Source organism: Gopherus flavomarginatus, chromosome 16 (genome assembly GCF_025201925.1).
Source record: "Gopherus flavomarginatus isolate rGopFla2 chromosome 16, rGopFla2.mat.asm, whole genome shotgun sequence".
Lineage (NCBI taxonomy): Eukaryota > Metazoa > Chordata > Testudines > Testudinidae > Gopherus > Gopherus flavomarginatus.
The window spans coordinates 25,938,447-25,958,330 of record NC_066632.1 but is presented as its reverse complement, the minus strand read 5'-3'; the positions used below and the strand labels follow the sequence as shown (position 1 = coordinate 25,958,330).

The window sequence follows — 19,884 nt, the reverse complement described above, 5'->3', positions numbered from 1 at the left end:
ACCAGCAGCAGAGCCCATTTTAGTGTTTGTAATGGGGATACTTGTGTTACTGGAAACTGAGCTGAGGCCGACCAACTCACAGGACAAAGGCTGACAAATAGCTATCTGGCGGAAACCACCACTGCTGACCTAGCCTGGCTGTAAAAAGGTGACCCAGGAGCGAAAGGCTCCGTGTCGTCAAAGCCAGCTTGTTTTTAAGGATGCTTTTCAACTCAGTGGGGGTTGGCAAGACCTAAACTTTATTTATTTAAAAATGAGTAATTAGATCTGTTGGGTTAATAGAAAGTGATTAGTAACAAAACAAATATGTTCTGCTTTTCATCCAGGGATCTGAACATGCTTTACAAAGGAGGTCGGTAACCTTGTCCCTGCTTTGCAGATGAGAAACAGAGTGACCTGGCTAAGGTCCCCCAGGAGACCGGGGCAAAGTTGGGATTAAACCCCAGCTTTCATGAGTCCCAGTCAATTGCTCAAGTCACTAAGCCATCCTGTCTCCCTGGCTGCCCCATCCATCTCTGTACTGATCTCCTCTACGCTGCGCCCCGTTTGCTCATAAAATTGTAACATTAACACCATTTATTTGAGTTCCTTTGGCTTAAGAAAAATCCTCTCTAAAATGGGAATTCTCAGAAGGGGGGTAACTCGGATTATTTCTCTGACCTTTTTTTTTCTAAAAAAAAAACAGTTTGCACTGGCTTTAAGTAACATTTGATCATTAAAAAAGGGAGGAAAAAAGTTAATTCTATTGGTTTTTTGGCCTTTGTGTTCACGTTTTGCAAATGGCATTTATTTTCCTTCTCAGGGAGACAATTCATCGCCGCAAAGGATCACTTTTAATTGTTCTCTGCAGCAAATTCTCCTCATTTCTGAACCTACCAACTGCCAATTACAGTGTAAATTCTCAACAGCCAAACTTGTGCTTTTTGAGGGTGTCCTCATTTTGTTTTTTAAACAGCAAATGTAATTGACAAAAAGCCATTTGGATGTATACAAAGTTCATTATCTCTGCAGGGCACCAAGTAGCAAAATAGAAGGCAGATTTGCTTTTATTCTAGCATGATCTTTGGAATGGTTGTTGCCAGAGTGCTCAGCGGCACACGGTGCGAGTTTTCAATCTCATTGCCCAAAGAAGCATCCTTTTTCATTGATAAAATGAAGCTGAATGGTTCAGTTAAACACATCTCCCACTCCAGACTTTAGGTACTTGCTGCCACCCCATATATGCCAGCATCAGTTTTCATTAGAGAAGTCCCCTGTTGAAATGGGGCATTGCAGCAAAGAGTCTGGTTGATTAAATGAATTATATGTACAACTGCTATCATACCTCGCCACTTGAGGTTTCAAATTAATTAGCAACGGCCTGTGGGCGCTCGTCCTTCTGGACCAGTGAAGTTTGAATCAAGTCCTGCCTTGTCAGATGCTCCAGGAGAATTGACAGCTGCTCCCCCCCGCCCCCCCCGTCTTACAGCACTTCCAGTGTTACAAGTCTGACTTTTAAGAACTAATGTCCTTTAACAAACAGACTCCTCTGTAACTGCTGCAGACCTGTGATGGTGGAGGGCTGAAGGCAGGGGCTCGGATGAAAACACACTGTATTCGTTTTGTTTATTGGGAATCATTGCTTGTTAGTTGGATGCTGTGTACTGCAAACTGCCGACCCTGCCTTGCATTGACCACTGTATAATAGCTACAGCTTAAAACCAGGTTTTGCTTTCCAATAGAAAGCAAAACCTGGTTTTTCTCGGTGCCTAGAAAGTAGCTCTTTAGGGGGCAATACACATTAAGTTCCAAAGTGGGGATCAAATCAAAGTTTTAGCTTGTTCCACTGTATCAAGCTGGCATTTATAAATCAGGGCTGGGTAATTCATCCACTGTCAGAGGTTGATGGGCCCTTCTACTAAAGAGGTTGTATCAGGAAAGAGATTCCAGCCCTGCATTTCCAGAGACTTGCTGACAGAGCTCTGCTTTCTCTTTCAGCAAAGTACCTTAAAGATGGATATAGAAGACTACAATGGACGCTCCTACATATCTGGTATGTCACTTGTTTTGCTGTTGTCCGATATTTTGGATAGCTGTATTTCAAAGGCCATTTTCTGATGCTCAGTAGTTACCTGTCTGGGAGTCTAATGCTGGTGTGTTGCTTTGCTCCACAGTTCTCCCATAAGGCACATACTCTATGGTGGTGATATGGATTGTTTTCAGATTATCGAGTGTATCTTGTTAATACTAATACCTGAAAAGTACTAACACGTTGTTGGCATTCCCCTTCTCAGCAACAGATACATCCCCTGTCAATAAGGATAGTTTTAGAAACTGAGTTAGAATTTAGTTTGCCAAGATCGACCTAATGGTACCAGATTTTATACACTTGGTTAGTCATGTGTGATGGTCCAGTCTGTTCAGGGTGCAAATCCAGGCCAGTGAGGGATTGTGTCACCACTTGCTATGCAATCCTGAGTGCCTCTCAAGGCCTTGATACTGTAGTTCTCAGCCTGGGACGCTCACAGTCAGCAGGAAGCGTGCAAATCGCATCCTGAGTGTGTCTGCTTCGACAGCCATGGTTCAACAGCCTGAATATAGCCCCACTCTGGCTTCCGCCAGCCTGAGTTATAACCAGTGAGATGACCCCAACGCAGCCCCCATCCTGAGTTTCCCCAAAACCGTATGTCTTGACATATCCAGCCCTCTCCCAGCCAGCTCAGGGAAATAATAAGGTTGATTTGCTCCCATGAAGAGTCCCATCCCACCAGCTCATCACTTTAACTGGAGTTAATACCCACCACCAGTTCAGCACAGCACTGGCTTGGTCTATAGTAAAAATAAACCATTTTATTAACAAAAGAGCATGAATGAAGTGAGTTCAAGGGAATAAAAGTAGAAAGGATTCCAAGTAACACACAACAAAACATGCTTCCAATGGCTAAGACTTCACTTACCAAGCTACTGTCTGGGATCAACGTAAAATCCTTACCACGTGCTCCCAGCAAGATAACTCAAAATGGCTGATCATACCAAGGCCAGGACCTCATCACAGAAGAGCAACAGGCTAGCTTCCCTTGTCTCCCCAAGTGAAAGAGATCTTAGGGGCCCCCTTCCCCTTCTCGCTAGTCCAGTTCGTACAGACTGCAACCCCCGAGCCCTTGGGTTGAAGGATCCTAGAGACTGGTACACAGCTGACTCCCCTAACTCCTTGTCTGGGAGAGAGCTGATCCTTCTCTTCTTCAGCCACACGTTTTAAAACATACTATTAGTGAGTCTTCATGATTCCTTCTAGAGCGTTAACACAGACATTTCCCAAGGACGTTAATCTCCAGCGTGTTCCAGGCATTCATAAATGACCTGATATTGTATTCAGTCAGTTGATTCAGTTGCATATGATTTGATGCTTAGACTCTCCATCATCCAGATAAAATTTCTCTTCTCTGCTGGGGTGTAACCATACCGTCTCTCCTGCCCCCCATCCCCGTCCTGTGTGTTAGCTTGATAGCTTTGTCTGTAAATGCATTCTCATTGTCTTTCCAAGTACCTTGGAAGTAACTCGGTAGAGAAACCGCATTCCTTTGTGTGGGGTGGGGTAACTCCTGTTTGACTGGCAAACATATTTTAAGAATTATACTTTCAGTTTCTGTCCATAACTTTGCACCAGTTTCTTGCACCTACATGACACATTGATATTAATAACCAGCAAGTTACGAGCTTTCGAATGACATTACATGGCACCTCAGATACAGATTATAACAATAGTGAGTTGGGGGATGCTGGGCTGGTCAGGCCAGCTGCCACTCACTGCTAGATATCAGGAAGCTCCTTGCCCTCTGCCAATGGGCAGTTCTAAATGTCATAATGTGCTCCTTGGTTTGGTGATCGTTAGTACCTCGGGTCCTCCAGACCACAGGTCAGATCTTGACCCTTGCTGCAAACAGAATGAAAAGTATCTTTCCAGTGACATCTGGCTTGATCTGCAATGCTAGATAGTTGAAGGAGTTTGATACCCTGCTTATGTTTATAGGATGGATATTTTATTCTCCATTCTTCTGCACATGAATCAATGCTAAACTTGCAAACATGTGACATTTAAGACCCCCATGGTGGCTCTGAAATATCTGCCCTGCCAAACACTGCACTATTGTTTGTTACAGAGCATTAAGATTAAGTCTGAAACTCAGGCGTGGTTTGGAGCCATGAAATGTTGTGCGGGGAGAGGGTGAGGTGTGTGCGTGGGGTGTGTTTACCTCTTTGTTGTTGTTTGATTGTTACGATCTGTTGGTAACATGAAGTCCCTTTCGTAGGGCGGCCAGTCAGCAAGTGTGAAAAATCGGGACAGAGGGTGAGGGGTAATAGGAGCCTATATAAGAAAAAGACCCAAAAATCAGGACTGTGCCTATAAAATTGGGACATCTGGTCACCCTACCCTTTTGGGTGTGGGTGGAGAGAGTGGGTCAGAATGATGGTGCCAGGCATTCAGTGACTTATGAACATCTCCAGACGTGGGCTCAAGAGTGCCAGTGGGTGACCGAGGCTAGAGGACTACTGCTGGAAACCTGCTGCCTAGTCTTTGTAGGTGAGGCGTGCATGCTAGCTTGGCGGGGCCCTGCAGTTCTCTAGTGGATATGCGTCCATATCATCTTCTTTCAGTTTGAACTCCAGTCTATGCTCAAGGAAAGCCTTGGGCTAGGATAAGATTTGGGGTAGATTTATCAATGACAAAGCCAGAATGGAGCGCTGAGGTCGGCTGTCTGACCTCTTGCAGGGGCTTCCCTGCATTCAGATGGTAGGCTAAGGTGTTGGGTGGATGGAGCTCATGGGCAGTGACCAAAAGACCTGGACTCCCAGGGGTGAAGGTGGGAAGTGAAGTGCATTGCTAGAGTATTGGGGCAGAGCCAGGCCTGTTAAACGGGGGTACTGCCGCCGGCCAGCGTTGGGGTGCACTGATGGAGCTGGGCAAGGAAACTTGAACTGTGTCTGTTTGCATCAGACTCTGACTGACCGAATCCAACGAGCCTGAGTCGTTCGTTTGGTTTTTTGTTTTATTCTGAAGAAAAGAAGCTTCCTCCGCTCCCTGGAGGGCGGGTGCTGGTGGCTGGATCGTTGGTTTCTGTCAGTGCTTTGCTGCTTGGGGTCTGGGTCATCATAAAGCCCTGGGTTCTGGCCGCCGGGATGCCCCCTTGCTAAGTCGTGAAACGCTTCCATGAGGAGAGGCTAGTGGCTCGTCTGGAGCGAGCGAGGGTGGGCGCTTGCTGGAAGTGGCTGCTCTGCTTGGTTAGTTCATTTTCCCACTCGCAGAGCTGCGTCTCCCTGCTTTGCAGCAGCTGAGTTTGACCATGCCTGGTGCACTCTGCTCAGGGAGTTGCATTGTCTTGCAAGCTGGTGCTTTCCTTTTCTTTGGGAATTTTCTGGTGAGCCTCACCCCTCCCCGCCGCCTTGGCAGCAGGGTGCTGTTTGCCCCTGAACTCCATGGAGATGCGGGAGTTCGGTAAGAATGCTTGAAATGAAAAGAGAGCAGCTCCCTTGATGTAATTTGAATCCTGCTTGAGCTTAGGGTGCGGGAACTCCGAATTTGCAAGCAGCTGCTGGCAGCTTGTCAAGGATAAAGTAGCAAAGGGACTGATCAAGGAGGGAAGATGAGTTGGAGTCACACAATCAAATTTTCCTCTTCGTTGTGGGCTGGCAAAGCTGTCCAGGCCGGTGTTCGCTTTTTGTCAAGGATGCTCTCTGCACTCACCTTGTAGCCACCTGGTGCAAGAGGAACATGTGACCAGAAGGAATTCAGAAGCTGCTTTATCTTGGCCTGTCATCCCAGGCTGCAAAGGGATGTGGTCAAGGATGCTCTGACACTAAACACACCAGCATATCTAGCAGGAAACTTTTTTCCGGGAAAACATGAACTATAGCCAGGGGATCGGGCTCCAACTTCCATTCTTACTGATGCTTTGATACTAGGTTGGTGGGGGCGAAAGTCAGGCCCAGTGGAAGCCAGTGGAGTTGTACCTGCTTGCACCACATCTAAATTTGGCCCAGAGGGCAAGCCAACGACATGGTGAGTGGAGCATGGAGCGGTGGCTTCATCAGAAAGTGTCTTGGCTTCTCTTGCTCAAAGTCAGACCCCAAACCTTGTATTCAGTCTGTATTTTAAAGTGAATTTAATGCCAATGAAAAGTGCTTGCTGGATCGTGGTGGAGACCAAAGTTCTCGAACCCCAGAACGAGTATCTCATGCTCAGCTACAGCGTAGACCAAGCCCTACCCTGAAGGCCCCCTTTGGGGTGTGGGGGAATTCACTCTCCAGGGCCCATTCGATCCTTGACCTCACAGTTTAGATGGTCTGCAAGGGGGATCTGGGTGACGTTCTCAGCGGTTACCTCTCCGCTAGGAACCAGCCCAAGAGCCACCCAATCATTTGATTCAGGTCTTGAGTAGGCTCAGAAAGAAAAAAAATGCAGAACCAAAACTTGCATCAAAACGCTCTTTCACAAAAACTGGCTCTATAATTAAAGGGAATTTCCGGTTTTGTCAGATTTTCAGGCTTTTCTTGGAAAACTGAAAACCTGAAAATGTTTTGAAGAAAATGGGAACTTTTTCTGGGAAAATAAAGTACAGTTTTTGATCAGCTCTGGTAATGACTCAGTTACTACCAGTCACCGGGGCAGTAAACAACAAGTATGGCATATCAGTTCCCTGAGGCAGCAAGTCCTCGGATTGTAGAGAGAGAACACTCTCTCCGTGGTTTTTAAAAAGAAACTAAGAGCCATTCTCTGTGATTAGAACTTTGCTGTTCTGTTGCCATCAAACACATGTGCTCTCTGAGACTGGGATCCTTGCTGCCTACTAACACTGTCCGTTTGCCTTGTCTTTTGCCTGAGGTGATTGCTGGAAGCAGAGAAATGTGTGTGTGAGGCTGGGCCATGGGAGCAAGGACTCCTGGGTTCTGTTCCCAAATTTGCCACTTACTTGTATGTCAAATCACTCGTCTGGGTGAAGCTAGTTGCTTTTGGTCTCTCTTTGCCTCAGTTTCCCCATCTATGAAATGGGGATAATAGCACACAGAGGCTTAGTGAGGTTTAATTACTTTGGACAACAGGTGCTATAGATGAACACATTGTTATTTTATGTTGTGTGCAAGACTTGTGCCCACATTTAGTTAGTGAAGTGTGTTACCTTACGCTGCCTGAGGTCTTAAAGCTGGAAGGGTTATTCGAGTCGAAAACTCTGAAGAGAAGATCAGAAGCCCTACACTAGTCCCTCTAAGAAGTAGATCAAAGGAATGAGATAAACCTGCAGTTCTTCTCTTTGTGTGTATTGAAAGGAAACCTGCTAGTTCCATTGTGAGTTCCTGGGCCTCTCTGACGGGTGTGGGTGACTTATCCAGAGCAGTTCGCACAAACTCCCCGTCCGGGGCACTTGGCTGTCTCGGAGCTCCCCAGGACACAGGTCGCTTGCCAGGGTCTGGGTTGCATTAAATATTTCCCCACCCATCTTCAATCCATGACTAAGATTTAAAGACACTCTCCTCCCCCAACCCATTACTACTGCTGGAGGGGCTGCCCCAATGTTCTGTCATTAACTGAATGCTGGGAGGGTGGCTACTGCTTGTTTGGCGTCAGTGTCCGTAGGAAAACATGCTCCCCCACCCAACCGTTGTATTTCATGGTCCTTTGCTCAGTAGCATCTCGTGTCTGTGGCAGATCTGTAGCTTTGCAGTGTGAGGTGCATTCCCTGCTCTTATCTGGGTTTGGACAATGCTGTGTGTGTGCTGGGTTCCCTGCAGCCATTCCCCCAGGAGACAGGCCTCAGGGGTTAGCACCTAGCTGGCTTGTTAAAGGGACGGCCCAGCCTTGCCCTCTCACTGGCTGTGCTATTTTCAGACACGTGCGCCCACCCGCCGAGCAGCCGGGGGAGTGAGCGTGCGTCTCTGCAAAAGGGGATGCTGCAGCCCTGAATTCCTGCTAACTGTGCCGCTTGCCTGTAAAATGACGGCCGTTTCTCTCACTTCCAGGAATCTGTTCTTCCTGGAAGGTGAGTGGCTGAGTTCACCCTACCACTGCCATGCAGACATGCACACACAGCCTGTATTTCAGTGCTGTTTCCAAGGAGTTGGCTGTGAGAACACTCCAGGGTATCTTCGGCAAGGTAGAATCATGTAAGTGAAACGGGAGGGCTAGGGGAAGAACTCCGTGTCATTTCTGTGTCCGCTTGCGTTTGGTGTCGTCGGAGGTGGGGAGGAGAAAGGGGGTGCGGGTTCTTTAACATGCTGTGCAGGAGAAATATCTTTAGATGGAGATTAAGCGATTGCGGGCTGGGGGGTGGGGGGCGGATAGGGAAACACTTGACCATTTGAAATGCTACCACCGGCTTCTGACCATGGAAGAATGAGAAAAAGGCAAACGCTGGCAGGGATGTGGGAACAGAGCATGGTTTAGAATCAGAGGTGCTAAATGCCTTTAACAGAGATCAGGGTGCCCCTACCCTCTCCCCACCCCATTGCCTTTTCCGAGAGGCTTTCCAGCTGTCAAATATACACTCCATGCATCTAGTCCAACCATAACGCCCAGCTCCTGCCGGCAGGGACTGAGACAAAGCTGGGTCCAGCTCTTAGGGGATGTTCAGTCACCCTGACTGACCCCTGCAGCATCACTGGGTTTCTTAGTGTTGGGTTTGGTTGTCTGAGATTGTCTCGTTAATCTCTCCTAATTCAGAGCTAACATCCGTCATCCGGGGTGTGTGGCTTCTGTTGGCGATGCATGTTGGCTTAGCATGACTCAAACTTGCCGGCAACGTCTAACTGAGCCAGTCAAAGCATGGGGGAGAGGATCTGGGGGATCTCAACCACTCCAGCCCAGGGGAACAGAAAGTCTCTTAAAATATTGCTCCGGGGTGGGCTGGAGGGGGGCAGAACGCTGCCTGAGGAGTCCCAACTAAGCGTGGTGGCTCCGTGCCAAGTGGTGATTTGCAGCCCACCACATCACTTCAGGGCATTTATGGTAAATGACTCCCATTGCCGGCTTGGCCTCCTGATGCAGCATTCCCTCTGGCCGGCAAACAGCGGGGCGAGCTCGACGCTGTGTGTGTCAGGACTCAGGTTTACCCAGATGCAGCTACTGAAAACAGTTTTACCATCTGCATTAAAAGTGCACAATGCTACAGCCTTCTTCATCCCAAAGCTCCTCGCCAACTCTGTTCGTGCCGCGCCACTGAGATGCAGCCACTTCTGGGGTGCAGGGCAGCAGCCAGCACGCAACAGCAGTGGGGAGGGGATGTTCACTTGTGCGCCCGCGCACGCGTGCTGCCCCAAAGGTTCTTGTGTGTCTGTTTGCAGCAGGGGGGCTCTTGGCTGGTAAGGGTTTGTCCAAGCAAGATGCTGTGCAGTGCATCATTAATCACAGGAGGGTGAAGAGCTGAATCTGCCCCGCTGGATTGAATTAACCCCTGGCCTCCTAGGGCTGATATTTTTTGACAACCATCTTGTGGGAAATGTCCACCCCCAGATGGTGATTGCAAACCAGCGTGCGTCACGTGCTGGCTCACGGTCCCCGTCGGGCTACAGAAAACAGACCTGCGTCTTGGGGGAGGTTCAGCCCATCCAACTGCTGCCATGTTGTTCTGGCAAAGGGGCTCCCTTGGGAGCTGTCACAAACACTTGCATAGCCAGGGGCCCAATACACCTGGGATCCACCTTTCCACTGCGGCCCGGCAGTCGTCCTGGCACGTAGCTGTCCGGATCCTTTCAAGTGTGCTGGGCTTGTATGTCCACTAGCCACTTCGCTGCAAAGTAACAGTCAGTTTGCATGGCATCTGGAATGGACCTAGGTCCGTGGTAAGGAAGGGTTTGTCTTGCTGTGAGCAGCACACTGTAATGTTTGTCTTCTGACACCCAATCTAGGGTGTCTGCAGTCCAGCCAGAGCCTCTTTCCAGGGCTCCGCTGTTTGGTAATGAGAGAGGTTTTCACTGACCGAAACCGATCTGAAAACTGGCAGGAGCAGCCACATCTCATCTGTGTTCCCTGCTTCTTATTCCCGAAGGTAGTGGGGATTCCTCTCTGGAGAAGGAGTTCAGCTCGGCGATCGTGGGACCCACGGTGAGCACCCCAAACAGCCAGCACTCCTCCCCAAGCCGCTCCCTGAGTGGTGAGTACCCCATCTTCCACAGCTGGCTCTGCCGGATTAAGGCTGGGCTCTCTCTTAGGCCGACCAGGAAGTTTGGTGCAATGAGTTTCCTTTAGAATTTGACTCTCCAAACTGAAGAGGATAAATTCTGACTTCAGTTCTTGTGTTCATAGCTGCAGTGGGGTTACTTACCTAAGCTAACAGCCTCTCTGCCTTGAGATTTAAAGTCACGCGTGTAACCCTGCCGTGCTAAATTCCGTATTCCCCAAATAAGCTTCATTTGTTCATTGGGCACAGAACCAAAACAGCTGCGTGCTCCGGCCTCTGTTAACTGGAGAGGAGTTCGCTCGGGGCGGAGGGGTAAACCCCAAGGGCTACATAGGAATGAAGTGCTCGTTGCAACCACCAGCTCTGATGTATTGGAAATGGACCAGGGCCACCTCCCTGTTACCCCTTCAGTGGGAGTTGGGGCAGGTATAGTTACTCCTGTGACTGGGCTCTCTGCACTCGGACCCGGTGGAGAGTGGAGAACGTGCATCTAGAGAAGTGTAGCAGCTGGGAGCGTGTTTTAGCAGGAGGGGGATTGTTCTTGTAGCTATGGTAGGTTTCTGAAAGCTGCTGGGCATGTTGAAACATACCTCTTCAGCACCAGACCAGCGTACTCTCCCCTCCCCAGACAAGCGGTTAAAAGAGCTAGCAATGTCTGAAACAAGATCTTGGCGCGAGAACATGACTCTGGATATGAGCAGCTCTGCCCTCGAGACGCTCTGACAGCTCGGGTGCATCCAGAGCTTTGCGTAGGGCTCCCTCCTAGCCTGGCTTGCTGGGCAAGCATCAGATATCTGGAAGTCCAGAGGCGCAGTGCCAGGTTGGTGAAGGGATGGGCAAAACAGAGGGCTAGGAGCAGCCGCTCTTAAGCACATGTTGGTAGGGTTGGCGAACATTAACTCTTAACTTCAGGCCTAGGAGATGGAACGAGCCTGCTGCATTGCACTGAAAATCGAAGGCGTATGCCTTCTTAACACCAGCCATGACCGATGACTTGCAACCTCTGATCACCTGAGATTGCAGATGTCGTCAAGTCCATCCAGTTCCTGTTGGTTTTTTTTTCTCCTTCTGCTCAAGATCTATCTTCAGCGCTCTCTGGAAATGTCATCTCCCTCCTCTGCGTATCTTTAACGTCACCGCGTGGAGTCACGTTGGTGTGGCCCATTAAAGGCTTATCTATGTCAAGCTGCTGCTTTCTTGGACTTTCCGTGACATGAGTGTGGCTAGGAAGAGTGTTGAGCCAGGCTGGGGTTGGAGGTAGCAGTGGGGTTTGGATGCACTTCCAAGTGAAAGTTTGTAAGGTGAAACATTTCAGCTCTGTCTCTGCGTTGTGACTGAAATCTTTCTCCACGGTCCAAAGGTGAATTAAGCTTCTTTTTAAAATACATTTCAGAGCCCACTTCGGTAAAATAGGCAGTTCTGATTTCAAAATTGCCCCCAAAATCCTTAGTCTACTCGCCCACCCTTCACTGTGGCAATTGCTGAGAAATTTAATGTGTCACTTGCATGTCAAAAATGGCATGGCCCTAGGACAAGTGGAACTTAGCAAGCCGTTTGTAGGCTTCAATTGTAAACATGCTATTTACATCACAAGCTTCCTAGGCAGTGGCCGAGTCTCCCTGCAGCTCGTACAGCTCTGAGCACCGTTGTCCCTTTAATAAAAATAGCATTAAAGCAAGAGAACTGAGAATTGATTCCTGCTCCGCTTGCAAGCCCTGAGTTCAGTTCTCCCCAAAATTGACCCCAAATTGAAACTGAACAGTTAATATCGTTTGCTGTGATCTCTCCTCTCTTCTGTAAGCACGAAATTTCCTTTCCATAAAAGAGAAATTGCCGTATAGATCATCCACTTTCACCAAGTGCTTCCAGCAGCCCCCAGATGCTTGGATCCGGAGGTTGCCCTAAGAGTCCTAGGACAAGTTAGACCCAAAGCAGTAAGGTTGCATCAGGGCGAATTAGGCCTGGTCTGGTCCCCTTTCTCCTCTGTTATTTGGCATGTGGATCTTGTCCTGTAAAAATGGTTAGAAGGCCCCCCCCAAAGAATCAAATTTTAGGTCTCATGCAGGAAAACCCAGAGACGCACGCAACTTGGTCATAAGCAGAGGGAATCCAACCCATGGACAGACCTAAAGAGAGAGAGAACTCTCTTCCCCTTTAACAGGGATGCTGGTGATGGTATTGCTCCTGATCTGACTTGGCTTCACAGCTGGTTCATCCAGCAAGCATTGTGCCCCAGAGGAGCAGGAATATTATATAACCTGCTCTGCCAGCCGAGAATCACACTCCGGCGAGACTGGACTCCACATTGGTTTTGAAAGGAGACTGGCAGAACACTAGTCGGCCTCCCTCTGCCCAGAAAGAAAATTACAGGCCCCAGGGGATGGAAAAAATCAAAGTGCAGCAAACAGCCGCATATCCAGGCAGCTGCTGCCAAGGGAGAGGAGCTTTTCACTTGGTGTTTGTGCACAGAGGTGTCCGTTCGTGCTGTGTCTCCAGGATGCGCCCAGTGGAATGTGATGTGGTTTGAACTTGGTGCTATGCCCCAAGAAAGCGTTTCAGCCTCAGAGTCGATCCCAGCCAACGTCCAGCGGCAGGCTCGACCGGTGGCGTGCCAGGGAATCTTAGTGCCCAAGTCCGAGCAGAAGCTTTGTTCCTCTCTAAGAGATTTCTGGGAGGTCGTGTTGTCCGTTAGCTACAGCGGGGACTGGAAAGCCAGCTACCAGCTCAGCCACTGACCTAAAGCAACCTCAAACGAGTCCCTTCCACTCTTCATTCCTCCATTTCCCGCACTGGGGCCTCCTTGAGCGCTTGGAGATCCTCGGATGAAAGGCACCAGAGACACGCAAAGGGAATGTAGCATTCACCATCCTTCTCCGGGCAGTCCAGGCAGCTGCCTCGCTTGCACTGGGGCCACCTGCTCCCTGGGAAAGCAGTAGGGACCAGTCATTTCAGAGTGTGGTTGGGATTCACTTCTCTCCGGTACATGGAAAGCGAGAGGGCTGAAGTGTGTCAGTGCTGAGCCTGTGGGCCCAGGAGGTCACCTGAGTGGAAGATGCCACGCTCGAGCCTAACAGCCATTTCGCCTGACGGACCGAAGGGCCGTGAAAACCTGCAGCATCCCAGCCAATGCACCTGCAGGAACGTGCCTGCCCTGCCCTAGAGTTGGCTCATTATTAAGGCTGTAATCCCGTTGACTGGTTGATATTCAAATCACTGTCCTCTCTTGTTGAATCACAGCCCTAAATCCATGCCGAGCTCTTCGAAGTGCGTTGCCCATGTTAACCGAACCCTCCAGGCGAGAGGTGAGAATTGTCCCCCTTGCACAAGGACATGGCTTGCGTTGCTCCGTGGGGCGGTGTCCGCATCAAACCTGGGATTAGCCCTCTGGAGTTCAGGATGACTAGTCCCACGTCCAGCCCTCTCACCCGTCTCCAGAAGGCAACGCGGGCGCTGGGAGGAAATCCAAACATCAGGTCCCCTCTGTTCATAAGCTGAAATTCAGGCCCATCAATTTCCTGGCATGCTGATAGGTCAGGGACAGCCACATCTATTCCATTATATGGACGAAATCGGACTCTGATATTTGAAAGGAAGCAATTAAAATTCTCTGTGGCTTAGTGGTGGGTTTCCCTCCCGCAGGGTGACCTGTTCTGTTCCCCGTCTCTCACCGGCCCACCCCAGCCCTCACAGGAGCACTAGGAGAACAGCTTGTGGGCTGGGGGTGGGGGGGTCTCCATTACAAAGAAGCTGCTCTTGCTGGCTAAAGAGCAGCATCAGGAATCCCCGGAGGGAAGTCCCCCTAGTTCTTGGCTGACGGGGATGGCTTAAAACAGCAGGAAATTTCTAAACTGAGTCGTGCGCAGACCTTGCCCTCCAGGTGAAACGTGCTTCCCGTGAGGCTAACGCCACCCAGATGGAGATGCTGGGCCTTGTTAAGGGTGCGACTAGCATTAATGGCCTGGGGTGCGCTCTCCTGTCTCCCCAGCCACTCTGAAAACGACCCTCCCCAGGGTGGCCTGAAAGCACCAAAGGTCTGGGAGAGACTGCTCAGAAAAGGCTGAGGAAGGAGCAGGCTGGGGACAGGAAGACCCGGCCCTTCCTCTGCCCACGAGGCTCTACCTTGCTCTCACCAGAATAAGCAGGGAGCTATCGCTGGCCAGTTGTCTTCTGAAGGGCTGTTTGATCTGTGGCATTCCACAGATCATTAGAATAGCTGGGAATGTAGGTCACGGCTGGCATCTCCGTTCTGCTTTCCAGTCTCAGCCTGCCATGCTGCAGAAGCGAAGGAAGGTAGCAACCAGGGGGCCGTATGACGCGTGCAAGGATGCGGCTTGTCACCTGGGGGGCTAGGAGCACAGGTACACTGTGGGGTGTCAGTTAGAAGCCCCCCACCCTCCAAACCATGCTGTACAGGTTACCTTGGCAGCAACAAAGAGCTGCTGATCTGCGTGGCTGACTGTCCCCGTAAACCTCTGTGGCCAGTACCCTCCTCCTTGTTCCCTCAGGTGAGGGGCAGGGGTGTACACTTCCAGAAGCGCTCTCCCTTTCCGTGGCCCCAGCCCTTCTCCCGCTTGCTTCGCTAGCCCCTGGCCAGCCGGTCTTTATAGAACTCTTCTCCATAAAGGCCCGAACCATGCATGTGTCTTTCCCCGGCTTACCACAAACCCCCTTTTTCCAGAGGCTCTGGATTGTTCCAAGACCTTTTTAGTAACTCAGGGTCCTATTGCATAGCACAGGGGTTCTCAGACTTTTGTAGTGGGGACCCCTTTCACACAGCTAGCCTCTGAGTGCGACCCCCCCTTACACATTAAAAACATTTTTATATATATTTAACACCATTATAAATGCTGGAGGCAAAGCAGGGTTTGGAGTGGAGCCTGACAGCTCGTGACCCCCCATGTAATAACCTCACGACACCCAGTTTGAGAACCCCTGGCATAGCATCTACCATTGTAGCTACCTAGCACCCCCGCCAGGTATATCTGCATCTGTGTTCCCTTTCGGTGTTCATGTTACTGTCGTGTGGCTGCTCACACGCTTGTCGACTCTCAGGGAATTGCCACTTGGATCGCTGAGTTCCCTTGTGAGTGTGACGTCGGTGCAAAGCTCTCCATGAGGAACGCCTGTCCCGTGCTGGACACGTGCCTTTCAAGGCCTGCTCTGACCGCTTGGCCGTCACTAGTGGGAAAGGGGAGCTCTTGGCTTCAGGCACTCGGTGCGCTGCCTTGCTCGCTTTTCCTGCCTTTACCGATGTGATGAGTTTAAAGCACAGAAGCCATCCCTTCGTTCTCACGCACACGTTCTGGGGTGATGTGATTTGCTGGCTCTGCCATGCGGCTGTTCCTCCGGCAGTGCTCAGACGTGGTGTCTTGCCCAGTGACTGCTTTCGAGAACCTGTCGTCTTCCGCTTCCTCTCGGATGCGATGGCCTCTCGGCGCTACTTGTCAACCCTGACTATCGAAAACAGAAGTTTCTTGTTCCATTTGGCAACGTCACTGTTGTCTCGATTGTTGTCTCGTGACTCTTGGCTCCTGTGAGGCGTCCATTTCTTTAATGTCCTGTGATGGGAGGTTGCCCGGTTTCCCAGTGGAAATGGGAGCAATCCAGAAGTATCATGAGGGGTGGTGTCCTTATGCACCCTTAACCAGTCGTGTTACTGACAAGCAAATCATTTAACTTTCTTCTCTGTTTTCTTTGCCGTGACACGCACCCAGTGTCCGTGATATTAGTTGTTTTAAACTGCCTGTTGTTTTTTTTCCATTGACTGTGTATTTATGTATTGTCCCTCCCATCCCCCTGCAGCGAACTCTATCAAGGTGGAAATGTATAGTGATGAAGAAGCCAGCAGGCTGCTGTCGCAGGACGACCGCCTCCTCGAGAAAGAGGACAGCGTGATTGTGGAGGACTCCCTCTCTGAGCCCCTGGGGTACTGTGACGGCACGGGGCAGGAGCCTCACTCTCCAGGCGGCATCCGGCTCCCCAATGGCAAGCTGAAATGTGACATCTGCGGGATGGTGTGTATCGGCCCCAACGTGCTGATGGTGCACAAACGGAGCCACACGGGTGAGCGGCTGGTGCAGAGGCACTAAGGACTGACTGGGCCGTGGGCACTTTACAGTGCTCCTGCATAGAGGGGCTGGGGGGGGCGGGACGGCTTCCCTGCCGGGCTGTCAGTCCCACACCCCTCACCCAGCATGACATTTCAGGGCAAACGTTCAGAAGGGTTTTGTAACCCGTCCCACGGAGGTGGGGGGCTGACGAGCTGCTTGCGTTTCAGGAGAGAGGCCGTTCCACTGCAACCAGTGCGGAGCTTCCTTCACGCAGAAGGGAAACCTCCTGCGCCACATCAAACTGCACTCTGGCGAGAAACCCTTCAAATGTCCCTTCTGCAACTACGCCTGCCGCCGGCGAGACGCGCTCACTGGCCACCTCCGCACGCACTCAGGTGGGTAGCTTGGGGGCCCGGACTCCTGGGTTCCATCTAGCCTCGTCTGCTCCCCCATCACCAGCGTATCTGAGCACCTCCCGGTGGCCAGTGTCTCTCTCCACACTGCCTCCCTGCTGCGAGGGAGGGAAGTGCAGCTGTCCTCGGTTCACGGAGGGGAATTGAGACCCAGAGAGAGTAATAGTAATAGCCTCACCCAAGGTCACACAGGGACTTGAACCCGTGTCCCAGGCTGGCACCTTAACTGCTTGCTCAGCCTTCATCACGTGTCGGCCTGTCCTCCCAACAGGCTCCATAGCTTTGAATGAGTCACTTTGTGTGTCTGCTTCAGTCTGCTGAGTTTGGTGCAGTGGGACCCCCCGCTGGTGTCTTGCCAAGAGTCTGGGAACTTCCCCGAATGGACTGAAAACAAAGTGGCCCAGGATGGTGCTTGGCACTCTGGGGGCCGCACTGCCATATTGCAGAGGAGAGCCCCCGGGATTGCCTTCATGTTCCACTAGCATCCTCTCTCTGGCTCCAGCTGCAGGTGCACTGCTGGGCTGGCCCTGTCAGTGGAAACAAGCAGCTGGCGTTTTCTGTTGTTGTTTTGACAGTGTCCTTTTCAATGTGGCATTTGAGACAGGGCTTTTCCCTTTGGTTCAGTGATGTAACAGCTGGCCGAGGGCGTAGGGTGGGAGTGAAAGATACCAGCTCCCTCTGAGCTCTGCTCGTTTTCCCTTGACTTGTGTGCAGGAGTGTCTGCTCCGCCCTCCCCTCGGGGTTTTAAAGTTCACACAGGTGTTTGAAGCCATCTGTGACTTTCTCCTGTTTAACCTTTTCAGTGCCAAAGGGAAACAGGTGTCTTGTGTGCCGGCTTCCTTTTTCTTTTTTCTTTTCTTTTTTTCTAAAGGGGGGCGAAAACCAACCTCTTCGGGGACTTTTCTGATCAGGGCCTTGCCCAGGGTCCTTTACTGAGCTGCCACAGAACTCTTTCCCCCGTCCGTGGCCTTGAGGGAGAGCCCTGATTATCTTAACAGCCCTGCACAAGGGGCCTCCTGTTGCCGCCCCCAGGCTTTCCTTTCACTGGGGCTGAAGGCTTTGTCTCCCCATCTTTTGGGAACCCGTCAGTTTCCATCAGTGCCTTGCCTGAAGATGCCAAAGGGACATCTGAAAAATGTGAGGCACCAGCCACCCCAGAGCAAGACCCTGCCCAGGGACTGCTTGCCGATTACCCCGCAATTGGCGGCATTTTAGTGCTCTGTTGTTTGGTGGGTTTTACAGCAAGCTAGTGGGTTTGGACCTGTTCCATCTCTGGCTGTTTCTGCAGGGCAGGGAACAAACTCTGGTGTCTCTGTGTAAACCGTAACTTAGCAAAACTAAGTCGACTTGCTGGTGAAACGCTGGACTGAATGTGGCAGGCATTTCTATTGTAACGATTCTTCTCTGACCATCTTGACGCTGTTCCTGGTTGGTTTCACCCTATGGGATGAAGTGAGATTAGTGGCTTAGGGCTGCAGGGATAACAGGGAGCCAGTATCAAGATCCTTTCCCCCAGACCGTCCTTGTCAAAGAAAATTAATAATAATAATAAAATAAGTCAATGGCTGGGAGCAGAAACCTTAATGAGGCTGACTCCACAGGGAGCAAAGAGCCTGTCTGTTTTATCCAGGCTTATTTGGAGGTTGAGAAGAGCCAGGTAACAGCGACGGTTCTCTTCTCTGCACTGAGACCGCTGTATATTGCCAGGGCTGGCTGAGCTGCGGCCTGTTTGCCTTGAGGCCTTCAGTCTACAGCAATCAACATCAGCTGTTGCCTTCCCGTCCACCCCCAGCTTCTCCTGGTTGTTCATGGCGACAGCTAGTGATGACGGCTCCGTTCGATCTGTTAGAGAGCAGGCCGGAAGGTACCTGCCAAGCTCAGCACAAGCTGAGTTCCATCTTGTCTGGCACTGTTTGTTTCTGAACAGGGGAAGAGTTACAAAATGGGATTTAAAAATAGCAGAACAAAGTGTTTTGACACTTGCTCTGTATGTGTGTCACAGCACCAGCAGGTATCTCTGTTGTCCCTGCATTCATAGAGGGGTGGCTGCTAACAAGCAGCTTCAGAAAGGGTCAGTAAGTGCAGTTCTTTGGGGAGAGTAGGAGCACAGGATTTGCTATACAGGATCAGACATGTGGTCCTAGTACCCTGTCTCCAGCAGTGGCCAAGGCCATTTGCTTCAGAGGAAGGTTCAGGGAATCCCCTAGTGGACAATTGCAGAATAATTTGCCCTTGAGGGAAGTTACTGCCTGACCCCCTGATGGCTAGTGGCTGACATATGCCCTGAAGCATGAGGGTTCCTGTTGTCTTATTCTCTCTGTTGTACCTGGAAGGTCTCATTGTCTGTATGAATGTTTTTGGTTTAGTCCTCTAAGCTCTTGGTCTTAGTGATACCTTGGGGCAGTGAGTTCCGTAGGTTGATTTGTGCATTGTCTCACTCAGCCCCGTTTTGGGAGCTGGGTCTACATAAAGGTGAAATCACCAGCCTTAATCAGCTGCATCTTGTAGCATGTGGCTGTGAATTAGGCCTTGGCAAGGGATCCAGCAGTTGGCTCTGAGCTCTGCACTGCGAGCACCGAGGCTCTCGTCTCTTCTCCTTAAGATGAACATGGTGCTTGCGAAAAGGAGCCGTTTACCCTGGCTGTAACCTGGCAACATGCAGGCAGAAGCAGGGCAAAGGGTCCATCCCTGTTCTAGGCTGTGCCACCTCCTAAGCAAAGACCCGCCAAACATACCCAGTGATATGCTGGACAGATCAGCCATTCGAGTTGGGGGAGGGTGGCTGCTACACGTCTCCCCTGAGGCTATCCATTGATTGTAGGGTTTTGTCCTTCCACCCATGCACTTTCTCCGTCAGATTGGCAATAGCAGAGTCCCTCATGACATTCTTGGGATTCAAACCCAGGTCTCCTGAGGTGAAAATCCCGTGCGTCAACCTTTCTGTGCTTCAGAGGCCAGTTAGTGCAGTCCTAGAGCTGCACTAATGTCCCTCCACCTTGTGGCACAGGAAGGGTTACCTTGGAGCCTTAGTTCTTCTTGTATCAGGCATGGAAATAGGACAGGAACTGGTCTGGTTTAGAATATCAAACATCATTCATCTTTATAACAGCTAATTATTAAGAAAAAGTCTCATCGGTGTGTGGATTTTTCAGCCACAGAAAGGGAGCTGCCCTGCCTTGCTGGAAGGGAACTGGGGGCTGGTTTTCCTCTCCACCCCCTTAGCTAGAGGCATGTGTGTTTCATGCTGTCTCCCATGGGCATGCCCAGGCTGTA

General features: G+C 50.6%; 1 protein-coding gene across 9 annotated transcripts in view; it reads left to right on the top strand.

Moving 5' to 3' along the window:
* The first annotated feature begins 777 nt into the window (after window positions 1-777).
* The window catches only part of IKZF4 (IKAROS family zinc finger 4), a 30,310-nt gene continuing 11,203 nt past the window's right edge, over window positions 778-19,884 (top strand). Inside the window, exons 1-5 of one of the 9 annotated variants that reach the window (XM_050924704.1) lie at window positions 1,974-2,032; window positions 7,993-8,136; window positions 10,017-10,121; window positions 15,951-16,211; window positions 16,426-16,593. In XM_050924704.1, the coding sequence (XP_050780661.1) occupies window positions 8,043-8,136; window positions 10,017-10,121; window positions 15,951-16,211; window positions 16,426-16,593 (628 nt within the window). In that variant the 5' untranslated portion in view covers window positions 1,974-2,032; window positions 7,993-8,042. Of the gene's footprint in view, window positions 2,033-7,992; window positions 8,137-10,016; window positions 10,122-11,066; window positions 11,334-15,950; window positions 16,212-16,425; window positions 16,594-19,884 lie in introns of those variants that run through there. The other 8 variants (XM_050924705.1, XM_050924702.1, XM_050924708.1 and 5 more) reach the window with 8 other exon arrangements.